The 18,481-nt window shown below is 52.7% G+C and overlaps 2 protein-coding genes across 3 annotated transcripts in view; both read left to right on the top strand.

Moving 5' to 3' along the window:
• Positions 1 to 5,774: 5,774 nt before the first annotated feature.
• Emilin1 (elastin microfibril interfacer 1) lies at positions 5,775 to 14,359 on the top strand. Its single transcript, XM_013013807.1, has 8 exons — positions 5,775 to 6,392; positions 7,230 to 7,355; positions 7,798 to 8,018; positions 9,575 to 11,494; positions 11,971 to 12,087; positions 12,757 to 12,774; positions 12,917 to 13,054; positions 13,653 to 14,359. Exons 1-8 carry the CDS (start codon positions 6,223 to 6,225, stop codon positions 13,988 to 13,990), a joined length of 3,048 nt encoding a protein of 1,015 aa, XP_012869261.1. The 5' UTR covers positions 5,775 to 6,222; the 3' UTR covers positions 13,991 to 14,359.
• A 638-nt stretch (positions 14,360 to 14,997) lies between these two features.
• Khk (ketohexokinase (fructokinase)) overlaps positions 14,998 to 18,481 on the top strand; it is a 13,466-nt gene continuing 9,982 nt past the window's right edge. Inside the window, exon 1 of one of the 2 annotated variants that reach the window (XM_013013762.1) lies at positions 14,998 to 15,188. In XM_013013762.1, coding sequence (XP_012869216.1) covers positions 15,097 to 15,188 — 92 coding nt within the window. In that variant the 5' untranslated portion in view covers positions 14,998 to 15,096. The remainder of the gene's footprint in view (positions 15,189 to 18,481) is intronic. The other variant, XM_013013761.1, reaches the window with a different exon arrangement.

Below are 18,481 nucleotides of genomic sequence, written 5' to 3'. Positions count from 1 at the left end.
GGGCTGGCAATGCCAGGGCTCCTTCGCCACTGCCAGCCAGCCGTTCGCCGTTCGGACGGATAGTACCTGCCTTAAGCAGGCTCTCTGCCTGTACCCCGCTCCTAGAGAAGGGCGCGGGAAATAGGGTGGACTCTCCCGGAATCCAAACCCAAGCGGTGGGGCCTCGGCCAAGTGGGAAATCACCCCCACTCCCCCTCCCGCCCCCGCCCCCGCCCATGTGAGGGAGGGACCAAGGGAGGAAAGGCCGGGACACACGAGGGGGGTGGATTCAGGGCGGAGAAAGAAGAGAGGGCTGCGGTTCGTCCGACGGGGTCTCTGGTAAAGGGCGAGGTACTTCGCTACAGTCCGGGCCCGCCAGAACCCCCTCCCCCGCCCGTCCCGCCGTCACTCTTTGCTTTCTCTCAGCTTCACCATAAAAGGGAACGGCCAGCAGCCAGACAGGCCTGGGGGGCTAAGCTGTGGCTCCGGAGCTGTCAGGGGTAATGGAAGCCAGTTGGGTTGGGGGGGGCGGGGGGAACCAGCGCTTAGGGGAGTCCTCTGCTTCTCCGAGCCAAAGAAAACTCTACAGGAGCTGCTGTGGGGCTGGAACAGCTGGGACGGGAGACCAGCCTACCTCCTGTGCGTACAGAGGGCTGTGATTAAACCATCTCAAAGTGGGTTTCTCCGGCCTGAGACCAGACGTGAACTGTTTGTGTCTGAGCATAACCCCGCCCCCTTTCAGGGGGGTGGCTCCTAACTCAAGTCCCGCCTTGAATAGTGTGTGGTTCCTTTGGCCTCCCCTCACAACTCCCCTTTCCCTCACCATTTCCCAGAAGTTTCATGGTTAGAATCCCCAACCCACATAACGTCCTCCACATAACGGTGAAACCCAGACACACTTCCCATGCAGCCTCAGTGAGCTTGTGTGTTCCCAGCTCTTCTCTGGGAGAAGGCAGGTGTAGATCCTAAAGGATTACACATCATTATGCTTCCTGCCTCCTGGAAATCTGAAGCAGATCCAAGTCAACCAGACACTTGGGTCTATTGAATCAGAACTAGACTTTCCTTTTTAAAAATAAGCAATTCTTCTAGGCTACCACGGAAGGTAAACTTTCTACCTACAGACGACATGAAAGAAAGCCTTTAGAAGTGCTTCAGATTTCCAATGCTGTCCTAAGCTAGATTACTAGCAGACAACCACAGCTGAAGGGCATCGTCAAGGTGTGTGTGTGTGTGTGTGTGTGTGTGTGTGTGCACGCACATGCACACATGCACGCACTCCTACACAATCATGCTGGGGCTTGAACTCAGGTCCTTGTGGTCTCACTTGGCTTTTCGGTTCAAGGCTAGCACTCTTCCATTTGAACCACACCTCCACTTCCAGCTTTCTGCCGATTAATTGGAGATAAGAATCTCTCAGATATATCTTCCCAGGTTGTCTCTGAACCATGATCCTCAGATTTCAGCCATCTGAATGGCTAGGATTATAGGTATGAGCCACTAATACCTCATTTTATAAAGAAAAACCTGAGTCCTGGAGGGTAATCTTGCCAAGGGTCTACCACGGATTAAAGTCAGCTTAACTTGTTCTCACCTCCATTCTATATTCCATTTGGGACGATGGACACAATAGGTTGTTCTAAAGTCCAGGAGAAGAGAGAAAGCCTAGAGTCTAAGAAAAGAGAGAAATGATTTATTTTAAAACCACCCAGAAATGTTCTTCACCTTCCAGCACTTCCTGTATCTAGGTCAGCAAATCTTTATCAGCCTTGAATGGATCATTTGGCTTAGTGCTTGGAAGAGAAAATAAAAAAATGGTATCTTGAACTGAACTAAGGACAACAGAAAAACAAACTGATAGAAATGATATGGGAAATAAGACAGGCAAAACTGCATCTTGAAGGAAGTTGAGAAGGGAGATTGGAAGGGACACTAGAGCTTAATCTCTGATTCATGTGATGTTTTCAAGGAAAGGACAAAAGGTTAGGGTTAGGCTTCAGCGTTTGGAATCTGCAAGACCTGGAGAAAGAGACTGGACCAAGTCCATGCTCCTAAAATATTGTGCCTGGTAGAAAGGTTGAAAGGGGGAAAATGTATGCATTTGGGAAGCAGTGGACTTTGACTCAAGACTCTTTTTTTTTTTTTTTTTATGAACTCTGGGCTTAGGCACTGTCCCTGAGTACTTTGCTAAAGGCTAGTGCTCTACCATTTGAGCCACAGCACCACTTCCGGTTCTCTGGGCCATAAGTCTCATGGACTTTTCCTGCATGGGCTGGCTTTGAACTGTGATCCTCAGATCTCAGTCTCCTGAGTATCTAGGATTACAGAGCCACAGGCACCTGGCTCAAGACTCTTTACAAGTTTGAATTCCCATCTTGGTTGACATAAGTCCAATTCATGATTCCCCTTCTCTTCCCTACATTCAATCTTTTGACAGGAGTGCTAGACATTGCTGGTGCCCCCTACTGTCCTGTCCCTGAAAACACTGAACTCAGAGTTCAGTCTGTGATAGTTAAAATGAATGAGTTAGTTGTCTAGTATGGCAAGATTTCTCACTGGCATGAGATTCTTGGAAATCCCAATTTGGGAGAAGTTTTAAATAGGCCCTGCTCCAGTGTTCCAGCAACTTAACCTTTTTTGGTGTCCGCAGTTATTTCCAGTTGCTTTTAGAAATTTGTGGCTGGAAATGTGTGCCACCACCATAATACCACTGCCACCTTCACTACCACCGCTGCATCCTTTCCAGCCTTAATTTCCATTGAAGCCTGCTTTCCCATCACCAGGCCAGCAGTGGGAATTGTTCTCCCCAGTGACCCAGGAGCCACTGATTTATTTGTAATCTCGCAGATATTTATTTCAGCTTCTAGTCTTGGCTCCTAATTACGAGGCTAAATGAAATGCAACCTACTGGAATTATTTCAAAGCCAGCATTTTTGAGTTGACATAATTAAACTATTATAACATTTTTTTAACTCCAGGGACAGAAGAGGAAATGAGTAGTAATAGGGCAGTGACAAGATGGTTGAGATGTTTGTTGTTGTTGTTTAGGTTGCCAGAGGGCCCCGAAGGGAGAGAAGATGAAGAATAGAAAAGAAAACCTATAACAGCAGCCAGAGCAATCTGGAAGGGAAGTGGACAGGCTCTCTGCCAGCGTCAGGGACAAAGATGCTAGCCTCCACAGACAGATTCTTGAGATAGGATCCCCTGTGAACATTTCTTTTAAATCTCCCTTTGTGCTGGTCCCTAGGCTTGTAAGGCACGGGCACAAATTTCTACTTCTCTTGGTTCTGGTGTTTATTTTCACCACCCTGACTTTGCACAAACATTTCTTCCAGCCATCAGGGTCATATTCTGGGTCATCAGACACAGAGGCAGATCACTCACAGTCATGCTGAAGATTTGGTAGCATCTATTCTAAAGATCATTTTATAAGGGGTTCCTAGAATCCAGATCCTCATTTCTAAACATCTTATGGATATATTTTTTTCCAGCTTACTCTCCTCTTGGGTTGGGGACATGGCTCAAGTAGTAGAATGTCTGCATAGCAAGCACAGCATGAAGCCCTAAGTTCAGATCCTAAGACCTCAAAACAAAAACTTGCTTCTCTTTTCTACCACCCCATCCTGGCTCAAACCCTGGAATCTTCTCTGGTGTGTCTTTCCATCTGGTCCCTTACTACCTACACAGTCACCAAGCAATCACAACCTCCTCTTTTTTTCCTCATGGCCATTATTACCATCCAAGCTTGTCCGTATCATTTTGCAATGTAGAATTTGGAAGGGGTCCTAGACAATGAGCAAGCTTCCAATGATGGCATGGGATTTGCTCAAAATTACAATGCTAGTTGGTGTGAGACTATAGTCTTTGGTCCCTGATACTCTGTCCATTGATTGCCGGCACCTCCTTTCCTTTCCTTCTCTTTCCTCGTTCCCCTTTCTATTTCCCCCTTTCCTGCCACTTTCTCCTTTCCCCTTTCTCCTTTCTTTTCCTGTCCCCTTTCATTTCCTTTCCTTCCTTTCTTTTTGTTGGTCCTGGAGCTTGAACTCAGGGCCTGGATTTTCTCCCTGAGCATTTTTGCTCAAAGCCTAGTGCTCTACCACTTGAGCCACAGCTCCATTTCCAGCTTTTGGGTAGTTAATTGGAGATAAGAGTCTCACAAACTTTCCTGCCTGGGCAGGAAACCACAATCCTCAGAGCTCAGCCTCCTGAGTAGCTAGGATTACAGGTGTGAGCAATCAGTGTCAGATCTTTTGAGTCTTTTCTGTGTATACCTGTGCTTCTCTACTCTAAAACCTTACAATCCAATCTCATTATCTGTCACTTGAGCCTTTCCCTAATTTGCTCATAATCTGCCTCTCGATTTTTTCCCTACTTGTTCCTGATGCACAGAAAAGCTAACATAACTTGAACATTTATCATATTCCAAGTACTGTTTAAAATGTTTCACATATATTAGCTTACTTAATCTTCACAAAGCTAGGATAAAGGCTACTCCTATTATCTCTGTATTGTAAAGAAGGAAACAGGTAGGCCATATTCCCTGACAGAAATCTCTGCCCTTCCTAGGTCTCTATTTTTTGCTTCCTCCCTGCCACCCAGCGCTGTTCAACTTCTGTCTTTTCCGGCAGCTCTTCTCTGACTACCCCAGCAGCCAGCTGTTTCTCCCCTCCTCTTAGCCAGAACACACATCATCCCTTTGTCTTGGTCTCTTGGCAGTTGATCTGTCCTGCTTTCTGGTGGTTCTTCTCCGCTTAGGGACTGTGTTCTATTCTCTGACTTGTTTCTTAGTTGGCAGTACCTGAGTCTTCGATATGACTTTGTGACAGAAGCACCATCACAGTGCCCAGCACCTTCGTGTCTCCCCTCCATCTAATACCTCTTCTCCCACTTGGGAAAGCCTGGTTCAGAGCACAGCTGGAAGAGGAGGCCAGGCTTGCAGGTCAGACATCTTACCAGGAGCTTTCATGCCAAGCTGAGGGCTCCTGGCCTGTTGAAGAGAGGGGACTGGCCCTTAGGCCAGGGAGTAAAAGGACCTAACTTATCACTACCACCCCACCCCATTTCCTGATTCCTTTCTTCCTTTTCTGTGTTCTCTGGATTTCCTGCCTGCCTCGGTGGACTCCATCTTTTCCCTACCCCCATGGGAACTGCTGTCTCTTCTCTCTGACTTGTTTCTCCTGAGTCACTGACCTGGGTGTTTAGAGTTGCTTGATTTGTACATTAGAGGACATTGACTTTCTGTGTAACCCTGAACAAGTTACTTTCCCACTTGGGGCCTTAGTGTTCACATCTCTAAAAGAGGCATCTGGACCAGATAGAGAGGGAGGTCCTGCTGAGCCCTGTACATTCATTCTCCCCTATATAGTCTTGCCTCCTGCTTTCCCCTTGGCTCCCTCCCTCCTTCCCCATCCTTTCCCATGGGAGGCTGTCCTGGCCCAGGAGAGCTGGGACTCTAACTCCTATTCCTGGTCCTAGTCACCAGTCCTGGGCCTCCTGTCCAGCTCTGGCCCTGGCTCCATGTGTCCTGTCTGAGAGCCTGGCCCCAAGCCCTGCAGCAACTCCACATTTCTGTTTTTCCTTTTTTCCCTCTCTCTCTCTTCTTTCTCTCTCTCTCTCTCTTTCTCTCTCTCCCGGAGTTAACAAGAAGCAGATGTGGCGCACGATGGTTGGAGAGGTGGGGGGAGGAAGGGGGAGGCTGGACCGCCAGCCAGACAGGGGGGGAAGGGAGGGGAATGAGAGAGGAGGGAGGAGGCTGGCCCGCCTCATAGTCACTCTTGTGCCTCTGAACGGCCACAGGGGTAAAGCTTGTCACCCCCCAGGATCTGGTCATCAGGGAAAAGGGCAGGGAGACCAGAGGAGGGCCAGCTGGGGCCAGGGGGGGTGGAGGCTCAGGAAGCAGCATCTGAGAAGGGCAGGGACCAGGCGCAGGAGGCCAGGGGCCCAGAGAACAGACTCCCCTCAGAAGTGCAGAAGAGGAGAGCGGAAGGAACCGAGGGAGGGACAGACAGGAGTCTGAGAAGGAAAGAGGAGGGGGAGAGGGGTCAGGCCTGGCAGCCAAGGAGGAGGCGTGTGGCTGGGCCTGTGTGGCTGGGGGCTGCCGGCCTTGGCTTCCTGCGGGGGCACAGGGCCGGCCCAGCGTGCTGTCCCGTGGAGCCTGGGAGCAGCGGCATCCCCCAGGGCCAGGCAGAGGCACTAATTGTCAGGTCGGGATGTGCCTCTGAGAGCTGAAAGGAGCCCCCCACCATGGCCCCCAGCACCCTCTGGAGCTGCTACCTCTGCTGCCTGCTGACTGCAGCCACCAAAGCTGCCAGCTACCCTCCTCGAGGTTACAGCCTCTACACAGGGGGCAACGGGGCCCTCAGCCCTGGGAGGCCCCAGGCCCAGAACGCTCCCCGGCCCGCCAGCCGCCACAGGTAAGAGGGTGTCCCAGCCCAGGGTGGAGGGGGGCGGGAAGATGTATGGGTGTGCTGGGTACCTTCCTTGGCTGTACTTTTAATGCAAGAAAGAGGGGAGAGACAAAACCAACCCATCAAGGGCCCCTCACATGCCTATCTTCTTGTAGGGTGTGTTCCAGAGCCCAGGTGATCTATGGTGGGAGGAGGACCAGCCCCCACCACCTCCCTATGAGGACCTGCATTTTGAGGGCCCAGGGAAAAGACTCTCATAGAAATGGGCCAGGCCTTCCTGTCTGGTGCCAGCTGTATGCCAGCCCTGGATCTTCAGGGCTTCCTTGGCCTATGCAGTGATCCTGTAATTCTAACACCACTCCTGGTCTGCTCCCCAGCTGTGGATCAAGGGCCAGCTTGAATGGGGCCAAGAGGGCAGCGCTCAAACCCCAAGAGGGGCAGAGCTCATCAGTGGTTTATTCTCTACTTAACCCTGACCATACTCTGGCCTGCTCTGTCCTCTCTGTGCGGTAGGAGGTCTATATCCAGGGGATCGTATGCAGATACCCAGCTGGCCAATGTACACATAGTATGACCAGTTGGGACAAGCATTTGTGTGACTTTAGAAGTAGCCAAGACTACATCCATGAGTACTGACTTCTTTCAGTTATGGTTTTCCATTCTCTACTCCCCCCCCCTGCTATGGCTAAACAGGAAGGCGTGGGGGGTGAGGGCTGCCCCTGCCCGAGCCCTGGTTCTCACTGGTCCCCAGAGGCCCTTTGTCAAGACACTCTGGTAACCTCTGAATCCTGGTCTGGGGCGTGTATCTCTGGTCCTTTGGCCCACATAGGATTGTGTCTACAGGAACTGGTGTGCTTATGTGGTGACCCGGACTGTGAGCTGTGTCCTTGAAGATGGAGTAGAAAGTTTCATCAAGTCAGACTACCAACCCTGCAGCTGGGGCCAGCCCCAATGTCCCGGAAGCATCACGTGAGCCCCCAGCATGGGGAAATGGGAACTTGGTGGGAAATCGCAAGGGCAGTAGGCTGGTGGCCATGCAGGGAGTTTGTACAAAGCTGATATGAGGGGAGATGACATGGCTGCAGTCAGAGCCATTTTGAGGAGATGCCAGGGCAGCAGCTTGGCTGGTGGGATATTGAAGGCACAATTCCCTTGCCTCTGGCCCTCAGCCTTCTCTGGGACAGGTCAGGAGCTCAAGGTTCCTGCATATGACAAGGGGAGAAGGAGCAGAGATTTGACTCTTGGACAAAAAGCTGACAGCTGTCAACTGAGCAAGGCCACATACTGGCCAGAAAGGGGGACCCAGCATGAAATACAGTCATTGCTCCTCAGCAGCTGCTGATCTCTGAGGATAGGGACCAGGATCACTAACAGCATAGAGAGAATAGACTCCCCCCTTTACCTTTGCCAGGTATAGGAACTTCTTCCGTCCTCGCTACCGTGTGGCCTACAAGACAGTGACAGATATGGAATGGCGGTGCTGTCAAGGGTATAGGGGTGATGACTGTGGAGAAGGTCTTGCCTCAGCACTGGGGCCTGCACTCTCTACCCCACACCCCAGGCCCCGTCCTGCCCGCCCCAATCTCTCTGGCTCCAGTGCGGGCAGCCATCTCAGTGGACTAGGGGGAGAAGGTGAGTGTGGGAGCGGCTGGAAAGGAGTAGGGATCCTGGGTAGAAAATCTGGGGGCCAAACTGCTAAGGGAAAACCATTACATGCTAAATCAGAGGGAAGAGAGAGCCAGTTAATGAGATCCTGAGATTGCAGTGTGTGTATGTGTATGCGTGTGTGTGTGTGTGTGTAAGCGCGCGCGCGTGCACGCACACATGGCTGTCAGGCAGAATGAGAGTAGGAAAGTCAGAAAGACAGACCAGATGGGGAAAGAGGCAGAAAGAGAATGTGCTCACACACGCCCACATGTGGCCAAGATCCTTCCTAGCTGGGCACAGCTGCAGAAGGAAGGAATTCCTTTGGGAAGCTCTGTCTATGGAGAAAACAGTGGAGACTACAAGTCCTAGCATGCACTGCATCTGACTACAGATCCCAGACCCCTCCATGGCCTCTGGAGACTGCAGGTCCCAGAATGCAGCAGTCCTTGCTTGTCTTCACTCCCTTGTGTACAAAAGGCACACCGGATGTGCTGTTTTTCTGACAAAGAGATAGCCGTACTATAATTAGGGAAACAGGAACTTCTGGCTGATTCTAACCATCCAGCCAGAATCCCAGCAGGCGTGTCACCGAGCTCTTGTTTGTCCCCGTGGTGTTGTAGGGAAGTGTGCTCAGCCATTGCTACTGTGTGGTGTCCCGAGTGCCTCCCATTTTGTGTCATTCGATAGTCCCATGATAGCAGATAGCGCCATTTCATTTCCCAGATGAAATGACAATATCCATAAAGTTAAGAGACACTGTGGACAAGTAGAACAGGCTTGATGGCAAGACAGATAATCTGGATTTGAAATTTGGCTTTGCCATTTGTTACAATTAACCAGCTGGTTCATTCTTTTGGTTCTCTGTTTCTCAAGCCATCAAATGGGAAGAAAGAGTTGGCTGGGAATGTGGCTTAGTGGTTCAATTCCTCAGTACCACATAAATGGGGAGGGGGAGAGGGGAGGAGGGAAGGCCAGGAGTGGGGAAGTGGTGCTATGGCTCAAATGGTACAGTGCTACCCTTGAGCACAGAGAAGCTCAGGGACAGCACCCAGGCCCTGAGTTCAAGCCCCAGGACTGGCCAAAAAAAAAAAAAAGGGAAGAGTTAAGAGTATCTTCCTGGGGAGAATCTGTTGGAAGGAATATGGAGCCATAATCCAAATCTGGCCTAGAGGAATTCAGTGAATGGAATTTTCTTTCTTCTTTTCTTGCCCAAATCATCCAAAGGGGAGGTAGGGGCAATGAAGCCTCTGACTTTTGCCAGAGGTAGGGTATTTTTTTTTTGCCAGTCCTGAGGCTTGAACTCAGGGCCTGGGCACTGTCCCTGAACCTCTCTATACTCAAGGCTAGAACTCTACTAATTGAGCCACAGCGCCTCTTCCAGCTTTTTCTGCTTATGTGGTACAGAGAAATTGACCCCTGGGCTTCATGCATGCTAGGCAAGCACTCTACCTGAGCCCCAGGTTAGGGTAAGCAGGGCCTAGGAGGTAGACACTGAGCTCTGAGGTTCAGCCCCTCTGTGCTCTTCCTTTTCCTCTCTTCAGGTCCTGGGGAGTCGGAGAAAGTGCAGCAGCTGGAGCAGCAGGTGCAGAGCCTGACCAAGGAGATGCAAGGCCTTCAGGGTGTCCTGCAGGGGCTGAGTGGGCGCCTGGCAGAAGACGTGCAGCGGGCCGTGGAGACAGCCTTCAATGGGAGGCAGCAGCCAGCAGATGCAGCTGCCCGTCCTGGCGTGCACGAAACCCTCAATGAGATCCAGCACCAACTGCAACTGCTTGACAACCGTGTCTCCACCCATGACCAAGAGCTGGGCCACCTCAACAACCATCACAATGGTGGTAGTGGTGGAGAAGGCAGAGTCCCAGTTCCAGCCCCAGCTGGCCCCAGTGAGGAGCTACTCAGGCAGCTGGAGCGGCGGCTGCAGGAATCCTGCTCTGTGTGCCTGGCCGGGCTAGATGGCTTCCGCCAGCAGCAGCAGGAAGACAGGGAGCGGCTGCGGGCACTGGAGAAATCACTGGCTGCTGTGGAGGAGCGGCAGCGGCAGCTCCTGGGACCTGCCATGGGTCGCAGGCCCCTGCAGGAATGCTGCCCTCCAGAGCTGGGCCGACGACTGGCAGAGCTGGAGCGAAGGCTGGATGTAGTGGCTGGCTCGGTGACAGTGTTGAGCGGGCGACGCGGAACAGAGCTGGGAGGAGCTGCTGGGCAAGGGGGTCACCCCCCAGGCTATACCAGCCTAGCCTCCCGCCTCTCTCGCCTGGAGGATCGCTTCAACTCTACCCTGGGTCCCTCAGAGGACCAGGAAGAGGGCTGGCCCAAGGAACCCGGGGGCCTAGTCCATTGGCTGCCTGCTACCCGGGGCCGATTAGAGAAGCTGGAGGGGCTATTGGCTAATGTGAGTGGGGGGCTGGGTGGACGCTTGGATCTCCTGGAAGAACAGGTGGCAGGGGCTGTGCAGGCATGTGGGCAGCTCTGTTCTGCAGTCCCTGGGGAGCAGGACTCTGCAGCCAGTGAGATCCTCAGGGCCTTGGAGCGTCGAGTGCTGGACAGTGAGGGCCAACTGCGGCTGGTGGGCTCGGGCCTGCATAAGGTAGGGGCGGCAGGAGAGGCCCAGCAAGTTCTGCTGGAGAAACTGCAAGGGGTCATGAGCCAGCTCCAGGAGCGCATGGATGCACAGGAGGAGGCAGCCTCAGAACTCGCACTGCGGCTGAATCTCACAGCTACACAGCTGGGCCAACTGGAGGATCTGTTGCAGGCCCGTGGAGATGAGGGCTGTGGGGCCTGCAGTGGTGTCCAAGAGGAGCTGGGCCGCCTTCGGGATGGTGTGGAGCGCTGCTCCTGTCCCCTGTTACCTCCACGGGGCCCTGGGGCTGGTCCAGGTGTTGGAGGACCAAGCCGTGGGCCCCTGGATGGCTTCAGCGTGTTTGGGGGCAGTTCAGGCTCAGCCCTTCAGGCCCTGCAAGGAGAGCTGTCTGAGGTCATTCTCACCTTCAGTTCCCTCAATGACTCACTGCATGAGCTGCAGACCACCGTGGAGGGCCAGGGTGCGGATCTGGCAGACCTCGGGGCCACCAAGGACAGCATCATTTCTGAGATCAACAGGTTGCAACAGGAGGCAACAGAGCACATTACAGAAAGTGAGGAGCGCTTCCGAGGCCTGGAGGAGGGGCAGGCACAGGCTGGCCAGTGCCCCAGCCTGGAGGGGCGATTGGGTCGCCTTGAGGGAGTCTGTGAGCGGCTGGACACTGTGGCTGCGGGATTGCAAGGACTGCGTGAAGGCCTTTCCAGACACGTAGCTGGGCTCTGGGCTGGGCTACGGGAAACCAACAGCTCCACCCTGACCCAGGCTGCCCTGCTAGAGAAGCTGCTGGGGGGACAAGCAGGCCTGGGCAGACGGCTCAGTGCCCTCAACAGCTCCTTGCTGCTCCTGGAAGACCGCCTGCAGCAGCTCAGCCTGAAGGATCTCACTGGTGAGAGCAAAGGGAGGCAGGACAGCCATTTCCTTCTTCCTTCATTTCCTTCCTCTCATTTATCTCCTCTTGGCTCTCCCAAGTACCAATTATAGCCCCAGCCACTTTCCCAGGAGTCATTATGTCCAGAGAGAAGATACAAGATCCTAACTCCCTCCCCTTCTTCTGGCTACTCAGACCTGGGGGTGGAGGTGCCACTCAGAAACCAACGTGTGGGGCTGGGAAGGTGGCTCAGTGGTAGAGCGCTTGCCTTGTATGCCTGAGGCCCTGGGCTCGATTCCTCAGCATCACATAAGAAAAAAGCCGGAAGTGGCGCTGTGGCTCAAGTGGTAGAGTGCTAGCCTTGAGCTGAAGAGCTGAGGGACAGCGTTCAGGCCCCACAACCAGACCCCCCCCCCAAAGAAAAGAAACCAACATGTCCACACAATTTTGTCATCCCTTTATGACTCTCCCTCCACTTAATTTTCTCGCCATAGGGCCTTCGGGTGAGGCTGGGCCCCCAGGACCTCCTGGAGTCCAGGGCCCCCCAGGCCCTGCTGGGCCTCCTGGCCTTCCAGGCAAGGATGGACTAAAGGGACCCATTGGACCACCAGGTATGTGGGTTTGTTATATAGCCAGAGTTGCTACCTACTTGGGCAACCCTAGATGTGAAATTCTATTCTCTGATCTTCATAGAGAAAGGAGGAAGAGGTAAGAAATTGAGGCGTTCTAATGTGTGGCAGTGGAAAGAGAAGAAAATGACTAGGAGCTGAGATGGTCGCTGTATTCGGCCATTGGATATATTAGTTCTACAGGTATGCTGAAGATTAAGGCTGAAGGCTAGGATTCACAGCCCAGCAATTAAACAAAACAGACCCTGCCCATTCCTCCTTTTCTTGGTACCCTATTCCAGCTTTGAAATCTACCTAGCATGCAGAGTAGAAAGAAATTCAGCAAGGCAGGGCACCAGTGGCTCACGCCTGTAATCCTAGCTACTCAGGAGACTTGAGATCTGAGGATCAAGGTTCAAAGTCAGCCCTGGTAGGAAAGTCTGTGAGACTCTTATCTCCAATTGACCACCAGAAAAGTGGCGTTGTGGCTCAAGTGGTAGAGTGCTCACCTTGAGCTGAAGAGTTCGGGTATAGTGCCCAGGCCCAGAGTTCAATCCCCACAACTGACAAAAGAAGGAAAGAAAGAAAGAAATTAATTCAGCAGCAGATACTTGCTGAGTGACTTGATGACAGCTACCCTACTTCTCACTGCTCCCTTTCCTCTTCCCACAGGTCCCCAAGGTGAACAGGGTAAGTTCTCATTCAATTCAGGAGGAAAGAGAGCCAAACTCAGGGCTGGAAGATGGAAACCACTGGGCTGCCTGGGTAGAGGGGAGGGTAACCAGCAAATTGACTACTGACCTATTCTAACATCCACCTTACCCTAACCCAGGAGAGGAGGGGGCACCAGCAATCTCTGTGCCCCGGGTGGCATTTTCAGCTGCCTTGAGTTTGCCCCGATCAGAACCAGGCACAGTCCCCTTCGACAGAATCCTGCTCAATGATGGAGGCTACTATGACCCAGAGACAGGTGAGCAAAGGAGGTACTGGGTTGAGTACTTCCTGGGTTGGATACTTAGGGAAATGGCTACAGCAGGACTGTGATAGTGTTATTTTTGCCTCTTCAGATAACATGAATTCATTCTCTAGTTTAAATGACCCCTACTCTCTCCTTTACTTCACTCCTCCTCACCCCAGCTTTAGCTCTTTAGCTGAAGGAATAGGTGAGAAGAGGACATTTCCCTCCCCAGATCTTTACTGGGGTCTATTTTAAGTGCGTTGGGATGGGCATCTGTCTGGCAAGCCTAGACAAGTGGGAGTTCAAACCCCAGTACTGACAAATATATATGGTGCTGGTGATTTAGCTCATTTGCCTAGCATGTATAAGGCCCTGAGTTTGGTTCCCAACTCTACATCCACAGGGGAAAAAAAAAATTAAAAGAGGGAAACACACATACACACACACACACACACACGGAAGGGAAAATGAGAGGGGAGGGCGCGATTCCCCTACAGTTGTCCACCTAATTCAAAAGAGGTGCAAGGCCTTCCCCCTGTGGTCTAGGAGGGCCCCCTAAAGTCTTCCAGGCCTTGTCATGTCTCCCCCTGATGGCCTCTCTTGTCCCCAGGTGTGTTCACCGCGCCACTAGCGGGCCGCTACTTGCTGAGCGCGGTGCTCACGGGACACAGGCACGAGAAAGTGGAGGCGGTGCTGTCCCGCTCTAACCTGGGCGTGGCCCGCATCGACTCGGGGGGTTACGAACCCGAGGGTCTGGAGAACAAGCCGGTGGCCGAGAGCCAGCCCAGCCCCGGCGCTCTGGGCGTCTTCAGCCTCATCCTGCCGCTGCAGCCCGGGGACACCGTCTGTATCGACCTGGTTATGGGGCAGCTCGCGCACTCGGAGGAGCCGCTCACCATCTTCAGCGGAGCTCTGCTCTACGGGGACCTGGAGCTCGAGCGGGCGTAGACCAGCCGCATCGTCTCCACCGCCACACCGCCACACAGGAGCCTTTCCGGGCATCCAGCCCTCGGGGAGCCGCTGCACCAGCCCCGCCGCGCTGCAGACGCCCAGAGCGGCCTCCTCACGCGCCGGGGCACGCGGGCGCGGGGTCCCGGGCGCCCCCAGTCCAGCCCCAGCCATCGGCCTGAGCACGGCCCCTCCGGACGCCCCAGGACCCTCGCTCCAGGAGCCGGAGCTGATCCTGGATCCTTGATCCTCGATCCTCGCACCCCTTGCTCCTCCCTCCACCGGCCTCCAGGCCACTTCCCTGGCTCTATCCAGGGCGTGCCCGGCCGGGCCCGCAACGCCACCGTCATTCTAAACTATTCAGGAATAATAAAGACACTTTTTTTTTTTTTTACAAAAACTTAACATTTTGCCCCAGTGTAGGTTCGCGAGGAGACAAAAATCTGCCAGCCGGGACCCGACAGCCTGTCTGGGGACCTCGGGCCTCCCACGGCGCCCACCCCCTTCCACTCTCTTTAGCCCCAGAAGTGCGGGTCGCCAGGTGGGCCAGGATGCGGGGTCCCTGCGGGGTCCTCCGCCGGGTCACGTCGGTTCCCCCAGCGTCCGCTAGGGGCCGCTGCGCCCGAGACTTCAGTCCCAGCCGCCGGACGCCCGCCCACCTCCAGGGCTCCTCGCGGATGGGAAGGGCCGGGCTCCCGGGCAGGGCGGGCCCCCAGCGCGAGGCCGCTCGGGGGGGGGGGGGGGGCGTGGTGGCTGCAGCTGCCACCCTCGGCCCAGCTCCTGTCCAGAGTCGCCAGTCGCCTGGCGGGCAAAGGCCAGGCCGGGAGGTGGCGCGCGGCCGTGCGCTTCCGCTCTGCATCCTCGGGTTGCCCGGCTGCACCGGTGGAGGGGCTGGGCCGGAGGAGGGGCTGCGCCGCAGGGCTGACAGGTGAGGCGTTGCCAGCGGCCCGCAATCTGCGCTCTGCAGCTGCCCGCGGCTTCTTGCGGGAGGAGCTCTGTACGCCTCCGGGGAGGAGCCTGGGGAGGAGCCTGGGGAGCGGGGACCCGGCCGGCTTACAGGAGGCAGAGCCCAGCAGGCCCAGGTCAGCCCAGCGGCGAGCAGCCTCATGGAAGAGAAGCAGATCCTGTGCGTGGGGCTGGTGGTGCTGGACGTCATTAATGTGGTAGACAAGTACCCAGAGGAGGACACGGACCGCAGGTAGGGGCGCCCAGGCCCCTCGGAGACCCCAGGGGCCCATTGCAACCTGCGGCCAAGACTGCAGGGCTGCGATCTCCACAGTGAGACAGCAAGGCCAGCCTGCCGGTGCTCTGTGCCAGGAAAGCCTGGGGACTCAGCCCGAGACAAGAGTGGAGGCTTTTAATAACATCCAGGAGAGGGGGAGGGGGCAGCATGCATGCAGGCAGGCAGGCAGGCAGAGGGAGAGCACCTTGCTGTGTAGCCACACTGGCCTTGAACTGTGTATCCTCCTGCCTCAACCTCCCACGTGGGGGGATCACAGGCATGAGCCACTGTGCTGGGCTCAAGGCCCAAGCTTTGGTCAGCAGTGTTAGCCACTTCCCATGTCAATCCTGGGACAGTGTGGGACTGCAGTATAACGTGATTTGTCCAAGGGTTTACAGTTGGTAAGAAAATTAAGGAAAATAAATCCAAGCCTCTGTACTTGCCTGTCAGCAACAATTATTTCTGATTTATTTTACCACATGTGTATCCCACCCATTGCTAAAATAAAAAAAAAGGATGCAAAGTAGTTTATAATGTAGTTATAAGTAATGAGATTGTTCTAGAACAGTCAAACGGATGATACTTGAGTGGCCAGTATTTCAGGGCTCACTAGAACTACATGCAAACCTGGGGATTCTCCAGATTAGAAATAAACTGGTTTATGAGCCAAAACAAGCTATTTTTTTATACTAAATCCCAAACACAGTCTACCAGAAGTCCTTTTTACAAAGATAGGTGACTGACATAGAAGAAATCCCTTCCTAGCTGTCCAGCAGTAGTTGAACTCTTTGATGTGGTTTTTTTTTTGTTGGTTATGGGGCCTGAACTCTGGGCCTGGGCGCTGTCCCTGAGCTCTTCAGCTCAAGGCTAGCACTCTACCACTTGAGCCACAGCATCACTTCCAGTTTTCTGGTGGCTTATCGGAGTTAAGAGTCTCACAGATTTTCCTGGGTTGGCTTTGAACTGTGATCCTCAGATCTCAGCCTCCCGAGTAGCTAGGATTACAGGCGTGAGTCACCAGTGCTGACTCTTTGATGGTTTTTATTTGTACTTTTGATGAGGACTCTCCTTTATTGCTGCTGTGCCATGAAGGCTTTCCATAAGATGGGATACTCCAAGCAGAGAGTTGCTCCTTGGCCATCAGTTCTCTCAGGTGAGGACTCATGACAGCTCAAGGTGAACTCTGGTGAGAGACTCTATAGGGCTCACAGCCCTGAAGCTAATTGGAATGGAGGCTTGTGAGCTCTTCCTGCTTTGGGTCCACATTAGTGCCCCCCACCCCGCCCATGCATTATCTCACACTTTCTCTAGGAACAGAAAAACATCAATCAAACTCATTTTATAGCTGAAGATTTAGAGAAAATTGACCAGGCCATCTCTTTAACAAGTGGCAAGACAGCTCTTACAGCTTTCCTAGCTCAGAAACTAATGCTCCAGCCCTCTGTGGTCTCATCCTTCCTGTCCCTTTGTTGCTACCTGTCTTATGGAGTTTACCCTTTGAGCTGCTTTGTTTGCCAGGGGTCCAGGGACAACGGGAAGGGGTACAGGGTGTGCTTCTGTGTATGTCTAATTACTTATCAAGGTGGAACCAGCTCTGGGATCAGCCCTGCCTGTCCCAGGGACCTCAGATCTTGGAACTCAGCCATTCCCCTGAGGAGTGGCCCCTGTCTCCTGGAGTCCCTGCCCAGTAGAAGCCTTCAGAAAACATATGCACTCTCTGAGCACTTCTGCAAAGGAAGTGTCAGTGTGCCTTTGAAGTGTTCCTCAGTGAAACGTCTCATCTTTAGCAACATCATAGCACAGGGGTCCAGCGGCTCACATTTGTAATCCTAGCTACTCAAGAGGTTGAGATTGAGGATCTTAGTTCAAAGCTAGTCCAGGGAGAAAAATTGGTAAGACTCTTATCTATAATTAACCAGCAAAAAGCTGCAAGTGGAGGTGTGGCTCAACTAGTAGAGCACCAGTCTTGATCAATAAAGCTAAGGGACAGCACCCAGGTACTGAGTTCAAACCCAACTACTGGCACAAAAAAAGAAAGAAAGGAAGAAAGAAAGAAAGAAAGAACGAAGGAAGAAGAAAGAAAGAAAAGTAGGAAGGAAGGAAGGAAGGAAGGCAGACAGGCAGGCTAGGGTGTTAGACCTAAGTGCTTTACATCAACGAACAAGAAAGAGTGGTAGAGGGGGTGAGTTTGATCAAACTATATTACATGCATGTATAGCAATGTCACCATGAAACCCCTCACTCTATACAATTAAAATGTACTAACAAAAAATTACAGGAGGGCTGGGAATGTGGTTTAGTGGTAGAGTGCATGCCTAGCATGCATGGAGCCCTGGGTTTGATTCCTCAGTACTACATACACAAAAAAAGCTGGAAGTAGTGCTGTGGTGCAAGTGGTAGAGTGCTAGCTTTGAGCAAAAGAAGCTCACAGACATTGCATAGGCCCAGAGTTCAAGCCCTAAGTCTGGCAAAAAAAAAAAAAAATTACAGGATTAATAGCAATGGCTTTGGAAAACTCATCTTTGATGTCAGTTGTGTCATTAACTATTAATATGATTTTGAGCAGGTCCCATTCCTCTAGGCTCTGTTGTGCAGAAAAAACAAAATCCTAAGACACTTGACAGATCTTTGATCCCCTACAAAAATGCATCCTTTTCCCCAGTGCTCTCCTTTCCCCTAAACTGAAGGGAACTCCCGGGTTGAATTTTATGCAAATATGGCTTGGCCTAAATTTTCTAGTTTAAGTTCTCTTTTGTTGTTTTATTTTTTGAGACAGAGTTTTGCTAAGTAGTCTAGGCTGGTTTCAAACTTGCAATCCTCCTGCTTCTGCCTCTGAAGTTGCTGAGACTACAAGCATGTAGTCTCAAGCTTGGCTTTGGTTATTTCTCTTGATGACTCTTTGGCACTTGTTTCTCTTATTGTAAGGTGCTACTATTACCATTTACTACTATTACTACTACTACTTCTGTTGGAGCTGGCACATAGAAGTAGCCACCTACACTGTTTGCCTTGCTTGAGCATAAATGAGAACTCACCGAAGTGTGTAGGTGCCTGAGTTGTTGTTGTTGTTCTGGTCATGGGGCTTGAACTCTGGGCTTGGGTGCTGTCCTTGAGCTCCTTTTTGCTCACGGCTAATGCCCTACCACGTAAGCCACATTGCCACTTGTGTCTTTTTCTTTTTTTTTTTGTCGGTCGTGGGGCTTGAACTCTGGGCCTGGGCGCTGTCCCTCAGCTCTTCAGCTCAAGGCGAGCGCTCTACCACTTGAGCT

This window comes from Dipodomys ordii, unplaced genomic scaffold (assembly GCF_000151885.1).
Source record: "Dipodomys ordii isolate 6190 unplaced genomic scaffold, Dord_2.0 Scaffold20, whole genome shotgun sequence".
NCBI classification, from domain to species: Eukaryota; Metazoa; Chordata; class Mammalia; order Rodentia; family Heteromyidae; genus Dipodomys; species Dipodomys ordii.
This window is presented reverse-complemented; position numbering and strand designations above follow the sequence as displayed.